At 33.0% G+C, this 15,452-nt stretch overlaps 1 protein-coding gene across 3 annotated transcripts in view; it reads right to left on the minus strand.

Moving 5' to 3' along the window:
- Positions 1-15,452, minus strand: part of msk (importin-7 msk) — a 321,082-nt gene that overhangs the window by 162,788 nt on the left and 142,842 nt on the right. For all 3 annotated transcript variants that reach the window (XM_090394390.1, XM_090394389.1, XM_090394391.1), the window contains exon 10: positions 6,299-6,388. In XM_090394390.1, the coding sequence (XP_090250516.1) occupies positions 6,299-6,388 (90 nt within the window). The remainder of the gene's footprint in view (positions 1-6,298; positions 6,389-15,452) is intronic.

A 15,452-nucleotide genomic window follows, 5' to 3' on the forward strand; every position in this document is an offset into this window, starting at 1 on the left:
TATGTGAAATTTTGGATGAATTTGCTTCTATAAAATCAAGAAAAGTAAACTTTTAAATAATTTAATTGTTCATACATTTAAGGTATACATTTTTGGTCATTTTTATAGATAGAAATACACTTTTATTAATACAGACCAGTATTTTACAAATAAACATTTATTAAAACCTACCAGCAGGTTTTAATAAATGTTTATTTGTAAAATACTGGTCTGTATTAATAAAAGTGTATTTCTGTTCATACATTTCTTTTTCCATTAAAAATTAACCAATTCTTTAATCATTTCATTTTTAATGACAACAGATTCTTCTTCCCAGTGAAATTATTTAATGGTGGTATTAAATTTACTGCCTTTCATTCTTCAAATCAGTACAACAGAACAAAAGCTTTATCTTCTTTCACGTACTGTAGATATTATTGAGAATTTTCAAATGCTTGTCTTGAAAATCATTATGTTAAAGATTAAGATTTGTATTCTTTCCTTGGAAAATACCATTATATGGAACGTCACGCTTCAGTTTTAGAAACAAGTGTTTCTACTTTTATGACCAACAAAAACGTTACAATTGTGCAGTGATAATTCACTGCAGGAACTTATTTGTCTTCTTGAAATTACAATAGATGATTTTTATTTACTTTTTTGTATGATGCATATAGTGCATAATCTCCGTAGATATAAAGAAAATATATGAAAGATATTCTGCACAGACGGATTCAAAATTTATGCTAATTTCCAATTACACCCTCCCCTCTCTCTCTCAGTCCTGTATTCAATATCTATTATTTCATTTTACTGTTTAATAAAAGAAGTAAGCCAATAATATTATCGTATTCGCCAAATTCCAGACTATTTCTTTGCAATATACAATCATTTGTTCAGCTGTGTGTGGACATTAGTCTAAGTTTTAGAAATTCTTTTCTATATTTGCACCATATAAAAATGGTTCCCATGTATGCAATGTCAAATATTGTCGTCTGTGCCATTGTTAAATATTCTATCTCATGGCGACATTGTTATGTCGTCACTTACTTTTCCTAAAATAGTTTACTTTCTTTATGAATTTACTTCTCTACAATGACTACACGACTTACAAAATTTCCCCAACTCTAATATCTGTATTACTTCTCACGTGTTCATTCTATAAGGAAAGCAAATTCTATATCTCTAGCCGATTCCTAATTTTACTCACGTGCTTATCCTGACTGTTAAAGGTTATTCCTTGCTAACAGAAATGAATCCTCTAATTTCTTTCTGGAAAAACATCTCCTCTTCAGATATTGACAAATTTATTTTTTAAAGCTGTGCCAGCCAATATCTTAGAATAGAGGGGACTCTTATTCAGGGAGACTTTTCCAGACTTTTGGTGCACATAGGTGAATAAATTTAGTGCTTAAACTCATAAATTAAACGCTTTACTGTGGCTAAGTAAATTCTGGTTTGCAGTCGCAACCTCTATAACAACATTTTATACTTTTCTTTCAATCATCCCCCCCCCCCCCCCACTATGGTTCAGATTAATGAGTGGTAGTTTTGATTCATATCACAGGCAAAATTCAGGTATAGAAGAAAAAACATTTATTGGAATCTAAAGTCTAAAGACATATACACTCAGACAAATCTCACTTTCAGTTAGTCAATGACATGCTAAATCAAACTGATTAATACTCTAATGCATGAACAAAAAAAATCCTTCTTTTGAGTTAGAGATTAAACACACATAACATACACATTATACACTTCTAATCAATATTCTACCTACTATGTTAGTCTTGCACATTAAACTAGTCACAATCATCTAATCATTCCAGACAATGTCTTACATTAGCCACTGCTAAATAATCACTTAAAGTTCTTAAATACTGTCCATACTCTATTATTACACTACAATGTTCTTCTCTTTTACTGACTGGGTAATTATACAACAAAATCTGTACTTTACTACCATTTTCTTGGGGCAGGATCTCCAGGTCCGCCTGAACTGTCCTTCTTTGTTTGAATTACCTTTCGATACTTCCATAAGCCTGCGTCCACATTGTAGGTCACTATGGTCATCAGATTAAGCTATGCTCTGCATCTGGCGTTTTTCCCTTGTCTATTCTCGATCTGTTTCAGGCCATCCTCATTTCTACAGGATACATCCATGATATTATTCCGTTGGAACTTTCAGCGAAGGAGTGAAGACAGCATATGCTGACATCTCACGCTTTAGTACCGGCAGAAATTCAGACATCGAAGGGAAAAGCACACCGTCCGATATTGTACTATCACCAAGAAACACCATCAGGAACTTTCGATCCACGGGAGAAGTCGAATCATCATCCAACAAAATAGGCGAAAAAAAGCCTTGAGAAAGGGGTGCAAACCCTTTTTATTCTCCCTTCACTTCCCCATTTTCTAGCACCCTGTTACTAGCTGCGACAGTGCCCTCTTACTTTCTGCAATCTTTTCCCGCCCGCTACTTTCTTTGTCCGCAGGGATTTCGGCACATCGCGAGATCTCTAGCAGCGTCTTCTGGGAAACGAATGTGCGTCACTTTCGGAGATTGCCAATGCCTCAGGCCCGCCCATGACCTTTGGACTATTGTTTACATCTAATTTACCCATTCATTGTATATATGATGCATTCATATAATACTAATTTATACACAAAGTTCTTTACATGGTATTACCATTCTACTAAAAGGAGGTAATTCTGTTTCTATTTATAGTTAGTACTTTATTTCTTCTGCTCGAGTACAAATTTTTTCTCTCAGCTGATTTTTCTGACTTGTTAAATCCTGAATGAATTGTTTCCTTTTAAAGGTTCCTCATTCAGGATGTAACAGCAACAAAAAAGAAGTTCAGTAGTGTTAGTTTTTTCCTTAAAAAATTCTAATTTTAATGTGATTAGAAATAACTTTTGTCTTAGAAATACAAGAAAAAATCTTCTGAGGAAATAACTTTTGTCTTAGAAATATTAGACAATAATCTTCTCAGCTGGAGGTAAAGGCTAAAAGCTTAGATTGCTCTCAATGCTACCGAGAAAGAAAGACCTCTTCAGAAGTCACACTAAAGAGCCTCAAGCAGTAGTGCATAATACATCAACAATATCTTGTTTTGATTTCATATATATCCTAAATAGAAATACTGAGATTTCTTTGATAGTCTGATATAATATTTATGTCAAAATAATTTCTTAATTTATAATAATTAGTTTCACTTTCATTATCAAGAACTTATATAAATTATTTGATTTAGTTATTTAAGAAAGAAAGAAATATCTGAATTAAGAAAAAAATAGGTGCATAAGTGTTCAGCTTTTTTTTGTGTGTGTGTGGGGGGGGGGGACCCACTTATTCATCTTGCTGATGGTTAAAATAATTTATTTTCAAACCGTTCACAAGACAATTGTTACAAACGTAAATCACTTGGAAAGCATACTCATACATTTTAATGTAAAATTGTAGTAAAAGTATCGCTACTTCAAAAATTGCTACCTATCTAAACTAGTGAAAATGTCTTTTTTAAATATGCGGGTGATTTCTTCTTTGTACTAAAAGAAAATGCCAGATAATGATGATAATAAGAAAATACATAGTATTTTTTTATGATTATATATTATATTATATATTTTTATATTATTTTATAGCATTTTATTTTCTTTCTTCACTCAATGAAAAATAAAATATGTAGTATTTTCTTTTTCATTGAGTGGAGATTTATAATGTACTTTCTTTGTGCGATTTTTGAAAAGAAAGTGCACATGATTATTTTCTGGCTATTTTTGTCAACTGAACATCAGAAATAATGAGAATGACTAACTATAGGGGATTTGTAACATTTATGACTTGAAGAGTTAAACCTGTGTTACTTGGAATTTCCTCCATTAGAAAATTCTAAGTCAATATTTTGGTTGTTTCCAAAATATATATGCATACAGATTTAGATATACTGCTGCTGTTTGAGAACAACTCTTTCTGCTTTTATGAACAAGATATGCTAAATTGCATTACATTCCTATTTGAAAGCTAATTTTAAAATATCACAAAATTATATTCATTAGTATTTCAAATGAACTCGCAGTTGAAAAACAAAACAAATTATTATTATCTGTATAGTGCTCATTTCAATCATAATAATAATAATGTTGTTCTTTACCGTTTAAAATAACCTTTAGTGGGTAGATGCAACATAAATAAATATATATATATATATATATATATATATATATAGGAGAAATTATCTGAGACATGTCCTATAAGAATCGATTAAAATGTTATGATTGTTTTGAAGTATTTTACCCCCCCCTGCCACAACCGCTTATAACAACTGAATTATAAATAACTACATTCTTCTAATTACGTATTTCAAACTTTTCACAGAATGCATACTTCACATCTGATATGATTAAAAATTTTCATATTATTATCTATAAAGCAGTCATCAAAGAGTGTCCTTCATGCAATCTGAAGTATTCTATGGAATTTGATTTTGAATAAAAATAACACAATCTGGAATGTCAACAGCCCGTTTTTTTTTTTCTTCAAAATATTTCAATTAATTATCTTTTTTTATTATTATTATTATTATTGTTCCGGGAAACTTCAAGGAGTCGACAGACTCATCGAGGGAGGCCCTAACATCATGTCAAGAACAACTATTCAACATTCACACAGTATCTATAGCAGTAATCCATACAAGGATCTTGACTTAAGTTCTTCGTCGACAGTACATTTTATTTGTTCTCGCCAAATGTGAACTTAAGACGTTTATGTTGTATTTTAACATATACGGATTGAAGGTATTCTTACTGAATTAAATTAAAATATTTTATTTCTAACTCATTTTTTTTTAAATATAAAAAAATCACATTTTTTATATTGAGATTAAAATCAATTTGACTATGCACTCAGTCAGTGCTGGCTCTAGTGGTCCTGGTTCCCCAGCGAAATTTTAAGTTTAGCACCCCTTACTTTTTTTTTCTTCTTTTTTTTTAATGTAGTCAATATTTAAAGATCAAAAAATCAAAACACATATTTTAATGTAAAAATTGTATACTTTGAAAAATACATATATTAATATCTCAACTGGACAGGGTGTCTATATATGTGCAGCAAAATCTGGATAAGATGCATGCTATCTGTTGAAACATGGATAAGTGCAATTTGGCCATCATGTCTATTAGAAGGTGTGATAATCCTTCACACTGAAGAGAAAACTTAACCAGATTATCTTGTGATCATAGCTGCATCTCAGTTGCCTAAAGAAACGCAGTTACTTGTTCTATGCTGGGTAACTGGACTTTTAGTTATATTGAATAGACTAAAAATATATAATTTATTTTTATTTTTTGTTTTCTCCTGTTATTGCACAAATTTTAATGCCAGGACAAAATAAGAAATCCTTGCATGCTTTCTTCACTTGATTATTGTATTAACCTGGAGAATCAATGCCATTTTAATTTTTTTGTGCTAATTATATCTAATCGTTGCCATCTCTTAGGAGTGGAGCCATTATATTCATTTGGTTAACATCCATTCAGTTTGTGTAGATATGCCGAAAATGTGAATGTCATGAAAATTAAGCTTGAGATCAACTTTTAAAAGGTCTGAAATGTTTCAGAGAACAAAAAAAAAGTATCAATGATAATGTAAACTGAAAAAAATTCTGGGCATTTTTCATTTAAATTGAAACATATGGAGAAAGATGCAAAACTATATTCTGTTGACTGGGGATAGAACTCAGTTGGAATAAATAGGATATTAAATTATGTTCAAATATCAAATTAAAAAACAGGTTTACTGTTTATGATGTGTGCGTGTGTGTGTACATTTTACAGTTTGTTTAAAAAAAACCGGGGGGGGGGATTGTACCTCTGCCTAGTGGTACAATCAACTATAGCTATAGTAAACTCATAGGGACAGTTTGTTAGTGGATATTTTGCTATAGTGATTTCTTTTAGATTATCATTATATGTATTGGACCTTTTCAGTAGTTTGGTATAATGGGAGATGGCTGTATATACCATCTTATGATGATGGTATATATTGCTTGCACAATATCTATATCTAAAAGATTTTTGCATATCTGCATTCAGTGCATAGTTGAATTGATTTTAATCTCAATATAAAAAATGTAATTTTTTAAAATATAAAAAATTTCTAAACCAAATGAATTAATATAAACAAAATATTTCAATAAATATAGACAACTGACATATTTTTATGACACTGAAAATCAGAACAGGCTTGCCTAGTTTATTAACACAAGTATAAAAGTTTTCTTTTAAAAATTTATACAGAATAATAAAGAAATCTTACCCGTGCTCGCATGAATCCATGTGGGCTCTGAAATTCTGGATAAACATAAGTAACAAGCATGGTTTCCATTTGTTCTTTATAGATTTTTTTCTAGAAAAGCAAGAAACAAAGCACTGAAACAGATTTGTTTAATCAATTAAGTCATTATAAAAGTCAATTTCTTTTGTATTACAGACATCACAAAGAAATAAATTAGAAAATGAACCATCCTAATAGAACAGTAGCTCCAAATGACCTGAGAATTTATGAAAAAATACAAATTTCATATAAAGATAGGGCATTCTCCCTCTGCCTCCTTTGAATTTTGATTAATTGCTTTTTCTGTTTTTCCTCATCCTATAATTATGGGATGAACATGTAATTCTGGTCACATAATTTAGTGGTTGAAAAACACCAATGACAACTAATTATATTGACTATACAATATAATTAGTGATACTAATTAATTTGTATTAATTAACTCTAGTGTTATAATGTTTTGGGAATAAAAACAGCAAATTAAGTAAATAAGTAAATAACACAGTTTATTAAAGCATAAATTTGCTGCAAGCATATAAAAAAAATGTTTTATATAGCAAATATCTCAACAATGGATGTAGTGAAAAATATAATTTCATTGACTAACCAAGCTTATTTAGATAATAAGCTAGGATATAAAACAATTACTAAATATTATACATTCATGTGTCGCATGTTAACCCTTGCCGAACGCAGGGGTTACATCATTAATACATTGCGCACATGGCAAAATCGCATTCCGCAAAGTTAACATTCTATGGAAAAAAATTTGTTAAGTATAGTTCAAATTAAGAAAGTAAGTATGTATAATTTAAACTAACCTAAATATTGTTGTAATTAAAAGGGAAAAATGAAACAAATGTTAATTGAAAGGATTTTTATTACTGCTTAATAAGTAGGTACATGATACAATTATTTTTTTAAAAAGCTAGTGATTTTTGCTTGGGACAATGACTGATGCAATTCTTTAAAAGTTTCGCGGTAAGGAGCGCAGAATTTTTCAATGCCTTTCATAAAGTGTCCTCTTCTTTCTTCATTTGGGTCAATCTCCATTGCAAAATCAGACAGTTCCTGTGCCTTTTTTAACAATTCGTTTAACTTCTTGTAAGTTAAAGGCGCTTTATCTTCTTCTTCACATCGCTGCTTTCACTGTCGGCTGGTGGGTGTTACAAGATCATCCAATTCTACATTCTCGATTAATTCTTTGACTTCTCCTTCCATATCTGAAAATCCTTCAGCACCAATTGCTTTGGCAATTTGTACGATTTCCTTGGCTTCATTTTCAATCGATGGAAATCCTTTAAAATTGTTGACAACTTCTTGCCAGAGCTGATGCCAGCAAGCATTCATTGTTGATGAATTCACTTGTTCCCATGCGAGTTTAATCATTTCTATGCAGTGGCTTATGTTGAATCACTTCCAAAATGCCATTAGCTTGTCGTGCTTTCCTTTGTCTGCTTTATTTGCAGAGGTGTAAACATGCCTGACATAATAGGCTTTGAATGTTTTTATGATCCCTTGGTTGGATTAAAGAAGTGGTGTTAGGTGGGAGGAATAAAACCTCTACATTTGGATGCAATGTTGTGAGGGCTTCAGCATCGTGTCCTGGAGCATTATCGAGAATTAGGAGAACTTTAAAGCATAGGTTTTGCTGTTTTAAGTAATGTTTGACTTCTTTAACGAATGAATTTTCAAACCAGTTATTAAAGAGGGCTTTTGTAACCCAAGCCTTTCTATTCAACTTCCACACAACAGGCAATTGCTCAAAATTTTTTTCCCTGCAATGCATGAGGCATTTTAGATCAATAAATGAGCAGAGGCTTGCACTTGAAGTTGCCTGATGCATTTCCACAAAAAAGCAAAGTGAGTCTATCCTTAAAAGCTTTAAAACCTGGGGCAACCTTTTGTGTCTTTGTGATGTAGGTTCGTTGTCCCATTCGCTTATAAAATAGGCCCGTCTCATCCGCATTGAAAACTTGTTGCAGAACGTAACCCCTTTCTTCAATGAATTTCAAAAATTGGGGTTTGAATTTCTCTGCTGCTTCTTGATCTGATCTTCAGAACCAGCTTCTCCCTGAAGCATTACATGGTGCAAATTAAAATGACGCTTAAAGTTTTCAAGCCAACCTTTGCTTGCTTGAAAGTTAATTTTCTCTGATGATTGGCCATCTTTATTTAAAACGAAAGAAAACAGATATAAAGTTTTGTTTCAAATAGCAACACCATCCACAACTGAGCCTTTTTCGTTTACTTGATTGTCAATCCAAGCTATTAATATTTTTTCCATCTTTTCCAACTGCGGAATTCTTCTTGAAACTTGAACAACCTTTGCCGAAGTATTGCCTGAAGCTTTGACACTAGACCAAATCTTTTCTTCATTCTCCCATATTGTTCTTATACTTGATTCATTTATAGCTAGTTCTCTTGCAAACGATGAAACAAGTGTACCATTTTTCAACTTATCTAAAATTTCAATTTTCTGAGATAATGTCAAAACTTTGCATCTTTTTGCTGCTTCATTATCTTCATTCTTCCTCTTAGATGTCATATTGAATTTTTGAAATTAAAAGAAATACAAATGCAAAAGGCGAAGAGGGTTAAACACTGATAAATATATGATTACAGCGCTGCTAATGTGAGTGAAATGATGCAACTCGGCCTGGGTCAATCAGCTAGCGGGCAGCACCAAGCAGGGTTGCCGGCCGACGTTCTGCAGCATACTGCGTATGAATGAAATTCTAGCGTTTGACAAATTAAATGGAAACAATTAAGATAACGCGTATGTGAAAAATCGCATTCGGCAAATACGCATTCGGCAAGGGTTTACTGTACACTGCACTATTGTGTATGGTCCCAAAAAAAAGCATTAAGTCTCCAGATAGTGAAGAAGACTGTTAATTATTTCCATTACTTTTGAGCATAATGGAGGTGAGAGCAATGGGACAACAGCTTGTTGGGCGACTTACCTCCTTTTTTAAGGAGAGGATGGATAATGCCTTGATTATATGCTTGGGAAGATGCTAGTGTTATGACACATAGCATAGACAATATAGGATCAGTATTACTTCAGGATCACAATCTTTTAACACAGTTGGAGGGATACGTGATAAGGGGAAAGATAGAAATCTTGGTATTAGCTTTAATACCAAGATTTCTATTAAGGATGAGTGAGTTTAAAATAAGGAAGGACAGGAGTCAGGACTAAAAGCCTTAGTGAGAGACTAAAGGATTCAACTGTCATTTGAGCAGAAACCAGCTTTTTTTTTTTTTTTTTTTTTTTTGCATATGGCACTTACAAAGTCTGCTTTAGATATCTTGATGATTTTCTGACACTTGTTTCAGGATATAGTGTAGGCTGAATTAAAAGCCAGTTTTTGATATGCTGAATTTTTATCTTGGACCGGCCTTTATATTGTTAGAGAACCAGGATTTTGATAGAGGTTGGAGTTTTGCATGAGAAGAGTGGAGTGAGAAATGAAGGCCCTTCTTTAATCACAGCAGGATTAAAGAGAGCAGACAATTAGCAATTAGACCATGGAGAAGAGGCAGAGATTCCAGAGGTGACCCCAATTGGCACTGTTTTAGTGCCATAGGATATAAGATAGAGTGACCGGGAGAGATAAATATGTAGAAAAGGAAACATGAATAGGGTTATGGTCAGAGTTAAAAACAGAAGAGTAAACATCTGTGGTGTATTTCGAAGGAGAGATAGTTAAAAAAAGGTCCAGAGTATTAGGAGGAATGGTGAGGAAGTTTCCTGTTTTCTGGTTAGCAGGTGAATAATTTGTGTTAGTTCATGAATGATAGTGAAGAATTCAGCTTCTTTTCCAAGTTGGCTTGTGAAATGAAGTAAGATAAGAGGATCCACAAGTCTCCAAGAAAGATCCCACAGTTTGAGTAATTAAATTGCATGAAATCAACTTCTGGGTTGTTTAAAGGTCAAAAGCTAAATAACTTGATGAAGACCTCCCTATTGCCTTTTAAGGAGTGTTGACAACTGACTGGGGCTTCTGACTTAATGTCCAATCCTTACTTTCCTGTGGTGTTATTAGGTATCTGTGTGGATACTGAATGAACAATGATGAGCCTATAGTTTGGGATCTAGCTGACCAAATTATTTTCATAATATGGCATAAGACAAAATACAAAATGATGGCAAAACATGATCAAATTTCATGCCAGGTTAAAAAAAAAAATCCTGCTGTTTTCATCATGGAACCAAGACAAACAGTGAAAAGTTAGATACTGGAACAAACTCCGCAAATTCAAAATTGTCATCAGGAGAATTCAAGATTGGCACTGTCAACATAAGAGGCATCAACAGAAAAGAGAAAATGTCAGAAGAACTAGGTTAGATTCTTCTAAATAATCATTAGAAGATATTTATATTGCAAGCATACTTGAGAAGAGGCTAACAAAAATTATGAAAGAGAAACTTGGAGAAGAACAAGCTAAGTTCAGACCAAATAGGGATTGTCAGGATAACATTTTCACTTCGAGACAAACAATTAAAAAAACATGGGAATATAACAGAGATCTTTATAGAACAGAGAAGTTTTATAGATCTGAGAAAGGTATGACAAGGTGCAAAGAGAAATGCTTCTTAAAATGCTACAGATATAGACTATTTACTGCTAAATATATGAGTTGTAAGTCAGCTGTTAAAACTGAAGGAGATACAGGAAAGAGCTTGATTTAAATCTCTTCATTTAAAATTTAAGTTCTCAATTTTTCCACTATTATTCATCATCTATATGGATCACATTATGAAGAAGTATTAAATCTCATATCAAAACTGGAAATCTTAATATCAGCTCTTTAATTTATGCAGATGATATAAACCCAGTATAATTCTGCAGGATTGATTAACTAAATTGAATAACTACTAAAATAGCAGGAACATTGAAAACTGCATCTTGAATAGGAAACTCAGAAACAAGTAAACATTTCAGATGTTTTTAGGCACAATTTTTAGTGAAGATGGTAATTAAATGTGGAAAAAAGACATATTAGTCAAAACACTCAACTAGGAATATACTGGTCAAAATTAGTTTTGAGCAGTGTTTAAAATCAATTTTAACCTGGATTTGAAGGCTGAATAAGAAATAAAGAGTTGGTCAGAGACTAGACACTAGAGATATGAGAGTTCTAAGAAAAATTAGAGGAGTGAACAGATAGTATCAGTAACAGAATCATAACACTGTTAGCATCTGGTAATGTATGAGCAGAGGTAATCTAAGTGAGAAGAAAGGAAATTAGCAAAACAGGTGTTTAATGCCAGAATGACAAGAAAAAGATTCAGAGGAAAACCAACATTGCAATGCATTAATGCAATTAAAAATACCATAGACAATTGAAATATAAAATCTGACAATACTGGAGTTTTGACAAATAAAAGACCAATATGAAGGAAAATAGTTAAAAGAAAGTTAGTAGTAACAGATACTTTTCATATAGTATTATCACAGTATCCTGAACACCCACTGAAATACTGTTCGTGTAACTGGGGTATGATGATGAAGTGCACTGCCTTTGTGATGGAAGGAACTGAGTGAAGTTAGTTTGGATAATAGAGATAGAAGGTAGTTGTTGAGGTTGGCAGTTGGGCTTCCAATAGGAATTGACTAAGAGTAAGTGATGAGGTACTTTGTTTATATTACTATTATGACTTTGCATGTCGGTAAAGGTGATGTGGAAACACATTTTTCTGCAATATTATTGATGCTTTGGTTGGATTTTTTTTTAGAAGATTTGTAATCTGGAAAAAAAAAAAAAAAAAAAAAAAAAAAAAAAAAAAAAAAAAACATTTCATGATGTCATTCAGTGTCGATGGGGATGAAGAGTAATAATGCAATAGAAGGTGAAAAACTCACAACATTGAAACCCATCCGCACAGAACCCAGTCTTCTGTCCATGCATTGTATCAACAGTGGTTTCTGCATACTACCATATTTGGACTTCTTCTTCCAAATTGGGAGGTCTTCACAAGCCCAAAGGGAAAGTGTTCACAAATGTCAGGGAATACCTAATGTATTACATGTTCAAAGTCCGGATCTCATATATCCAGTATTAGTGTCATTTTAAATATGTAGAACAAAAATGTTTCATGCCTAATTAAGTAAAACTGGATAGAAATCTATATTTTTAAACCAAGCTAGGTCAAATAAATTTACATTTGATTGGTTTTCCAATTTACAAATGTCTTAATTTTTGTTGTAGAAGACCAAAGTATAATACATTCATACATATTAAAAAATGTTTTTATCATTTCACTCATCATCATCAAATTCCTGCCATGTACCCTCAAGGGGTGTACAGGATATGATAGTACTACATGAAAAAATTACATCATTACAAACTTCCTATCTACAATTTTCCTCCAAATCAGTCTGTTACTTGTCAAGACTCCAACAATATCACATCTTATATTTCTATCGTCTAAGGCACGTTGTACCGTATCAATCCACCTATATCTTGGTCTTCCTCTGGGTCGTTTTTCCTGCCAACCTGACAGAGAACACTAGTTTTGCTAATCTTTCTTCTCCCATTCTGTTTAAGTGACCATACCACCTGACATTAGCTCTGCTAACGCATTCCTGGATGCTGACAATGTCAGGTTCTTTCCTAATATCCTCGTTTTTAATATGATATTGCCATTAATGCCATCTGTTCCCGCATATAATCTTTCTCAGGAGTCTCATATTTGCGGTCTCTAGTCTTTGGTCAAGTGTTTTAGTTCTGACCCAGCTCTCAGATCCATAAGTTAAAAGTGGTTTGAACACTGTCTTGTATACAGCTAATTTAGTGTTCAGACTAATTTCTCTCTTATTCCATATGAAATTATTCAACTGACTTCCCACAATACCAGTTTTACTGATTCTGTTGTCTATTTCTATATTGAATTTACCATCTTCACTAAAAATCATGCCTAAGTAGCTGAAATGTTCTACTTGTTCCACAGGTTCCCCATTCACAACACAGTTGACATTTTCAGCAATTCTACCTATTTTCATCGTCTTTGTCTTTTTAATGCTGACCTTCACACCTTATCTATTACAACAGTTATTCAATTTAGACAAAGAATCTTGCAGGCTTGTAGTGGATTTATTTAGAAGTATAACATCATACACATAAAGCAAAGAGCTGACATTAACATCTCCAATTTTGATATCATGTTTAATACCACTTTCCATCATAATGTGATCCATATAGATAATGAATAACAGAGGGGGATAATGTACATCCTTGTCTCACACCAGATTTAACATTAAACCATCTTCCTGTACTTCCTTCAATTCTAACTGCTGACTTACAACTCAAATAAAGACTAAGTATTGCTTGATATAATGCCCCACTGACACCATATAACTAGCGTATTGAATAGTTTCTCTCTTGGCACCCTGTCATATGCCTTTTTCAAATCGACAAAACTTAAATACAGATCTTTGTTATATCCTGACAGCCTCTATTTGGCCTGAATCCAGCTTGTTCTTCACCCAGCTTTTCTTTCACAATTCTTCTCAATCATTTCTCAAGTATACTTGAATAGATCTTGCCAGGAACACTTAGTAGGGAAATACCTCTCTAATTCTCACATTCAGTTTTATTTCCCTTTTTATATATGGGTACTATGAGAGCTCTACTCCAATCATCAGGAATTCGTCCCTCTGTCCAGGCTTTCTGAACTATGCAGTGCAGCCACTGTAAGACTTTTATACCACCATACTTCAGCATTTCTGGTCGAATATCATCTACTCCTGCTGCCTTTCCACATTTTAAGCCTTTGATGGCTTTTTCTACTTCAAGTATGGATATGTATTCCTGACTGCATGCCTGGTCAATGTTTTTTTACGACTGTGCTGTCATCACTGCTTGTTTCATTTAGCAAATTTTCAAAGTAATTACTCCATACTTCAAGGATATCTTTTTCTTCCGTTTTCATGTCACCTTCATCATCTCTAACTCCTTTTACAGCACTCTTTCCTCCATTCTTAAGCTTCTTCAACAACCTCCAGAATATTTTGCCACCTTTTTGATATTTATTTTCAATATTCTTGCCAAAGTCCTCCCATGACTTTTGTTTAGCTAGTGTTAGCTTTCTTGCATTTGTCTCTGTATTCTCTAAGAGCACAAGCTGACTTATTTGCCAGGAACTTTTAATATGCTTTCTTCTTTTCCTTCACTGCCTCTTTAACTTCCTGTGTCTGTCCACCAAGGAGTTCTGATTTTTTTATCCTTGCAGACAACCTCACCACATGCCTCTCTGGCAGAATCAATCAATGTTTTCTTCAGAGTTTGCCACTGAATCTCCAAGGTTTGATTCCTGTTCTCAAACTCTTTCATTTTCTTTTCAATAATCTTTCTGTATTTTAGTCTACAGTTGACATCTGAGAGCTGCTCCACTTTTATTCGCTTTAAAACTTTCTTACATGTTATTCTTTTCAATATGAAATTCAATTTTATCCTGCTCAAGACTAAATAGTGATCACTTCCAATTTCAAATCCTCTGTACACTCTGGTGTCCTGCACCAGTCAGAAAACATCACTATCAACAATAACATAGTCAATGAGGTTTTTCTTAATCCTTGCCTCTTCTCTCTATGTGAATTTGTGCACATATTTATGTTGGAACATGGTGTTAGTAATTACCAGTCCATGTCCTGAGCAGAAATCCAACAGGTATTTGCCATTATTATTAGCTTTGCTCTTTTCTCCAAATTATTTCCTACTCTGCTATTTAGATCCCCAACAAGGACCAACTTTTCCTTTTTCATTGTGTCAGTTGCTTTTTCTAAAGCATCAAAAAATTCCTCCACGTCTACCTTAGTAAAACCTTCTGTTGGACCATAGGCACAAATAAGTCTCATTGTCCAGTTTCCCATTCTCATATTTGCCCACATTACTCTACTTGAGACTGCCTGCCATTCAAGAAGATTAGCCTCATATTTTGTGTTGAATACTATGGCTACTCCTTCTTTTCCTTGATTGTCATTTCCTGAATATAACATTTTGTATTTATTGCTCAGAAAGATCTCACCAGTTTTTGTCTTTTTTGTTTCAGTCACCCCTATTATGTCGATCTGGTACTTATCTAATTCCTCAGCTAGCTCCATTTCTTTGACATTCAGGATTCTTA

Source organism: Typopeltis vanoorti, chromosome 6 (genome assembly GCF_054136105.1).
Source record: "Typopeltis vanoorti isolate ZY-2024b chromosome 6, IOZ_Tvanoo_1.0, whole genome shotgun sequence".
NCBI lineage: Eukaryota > Metazoa > Arthropoda > Arachnida > Uropygi > Thelyphonidae > Typopeltis > Typopeltis vanoorti.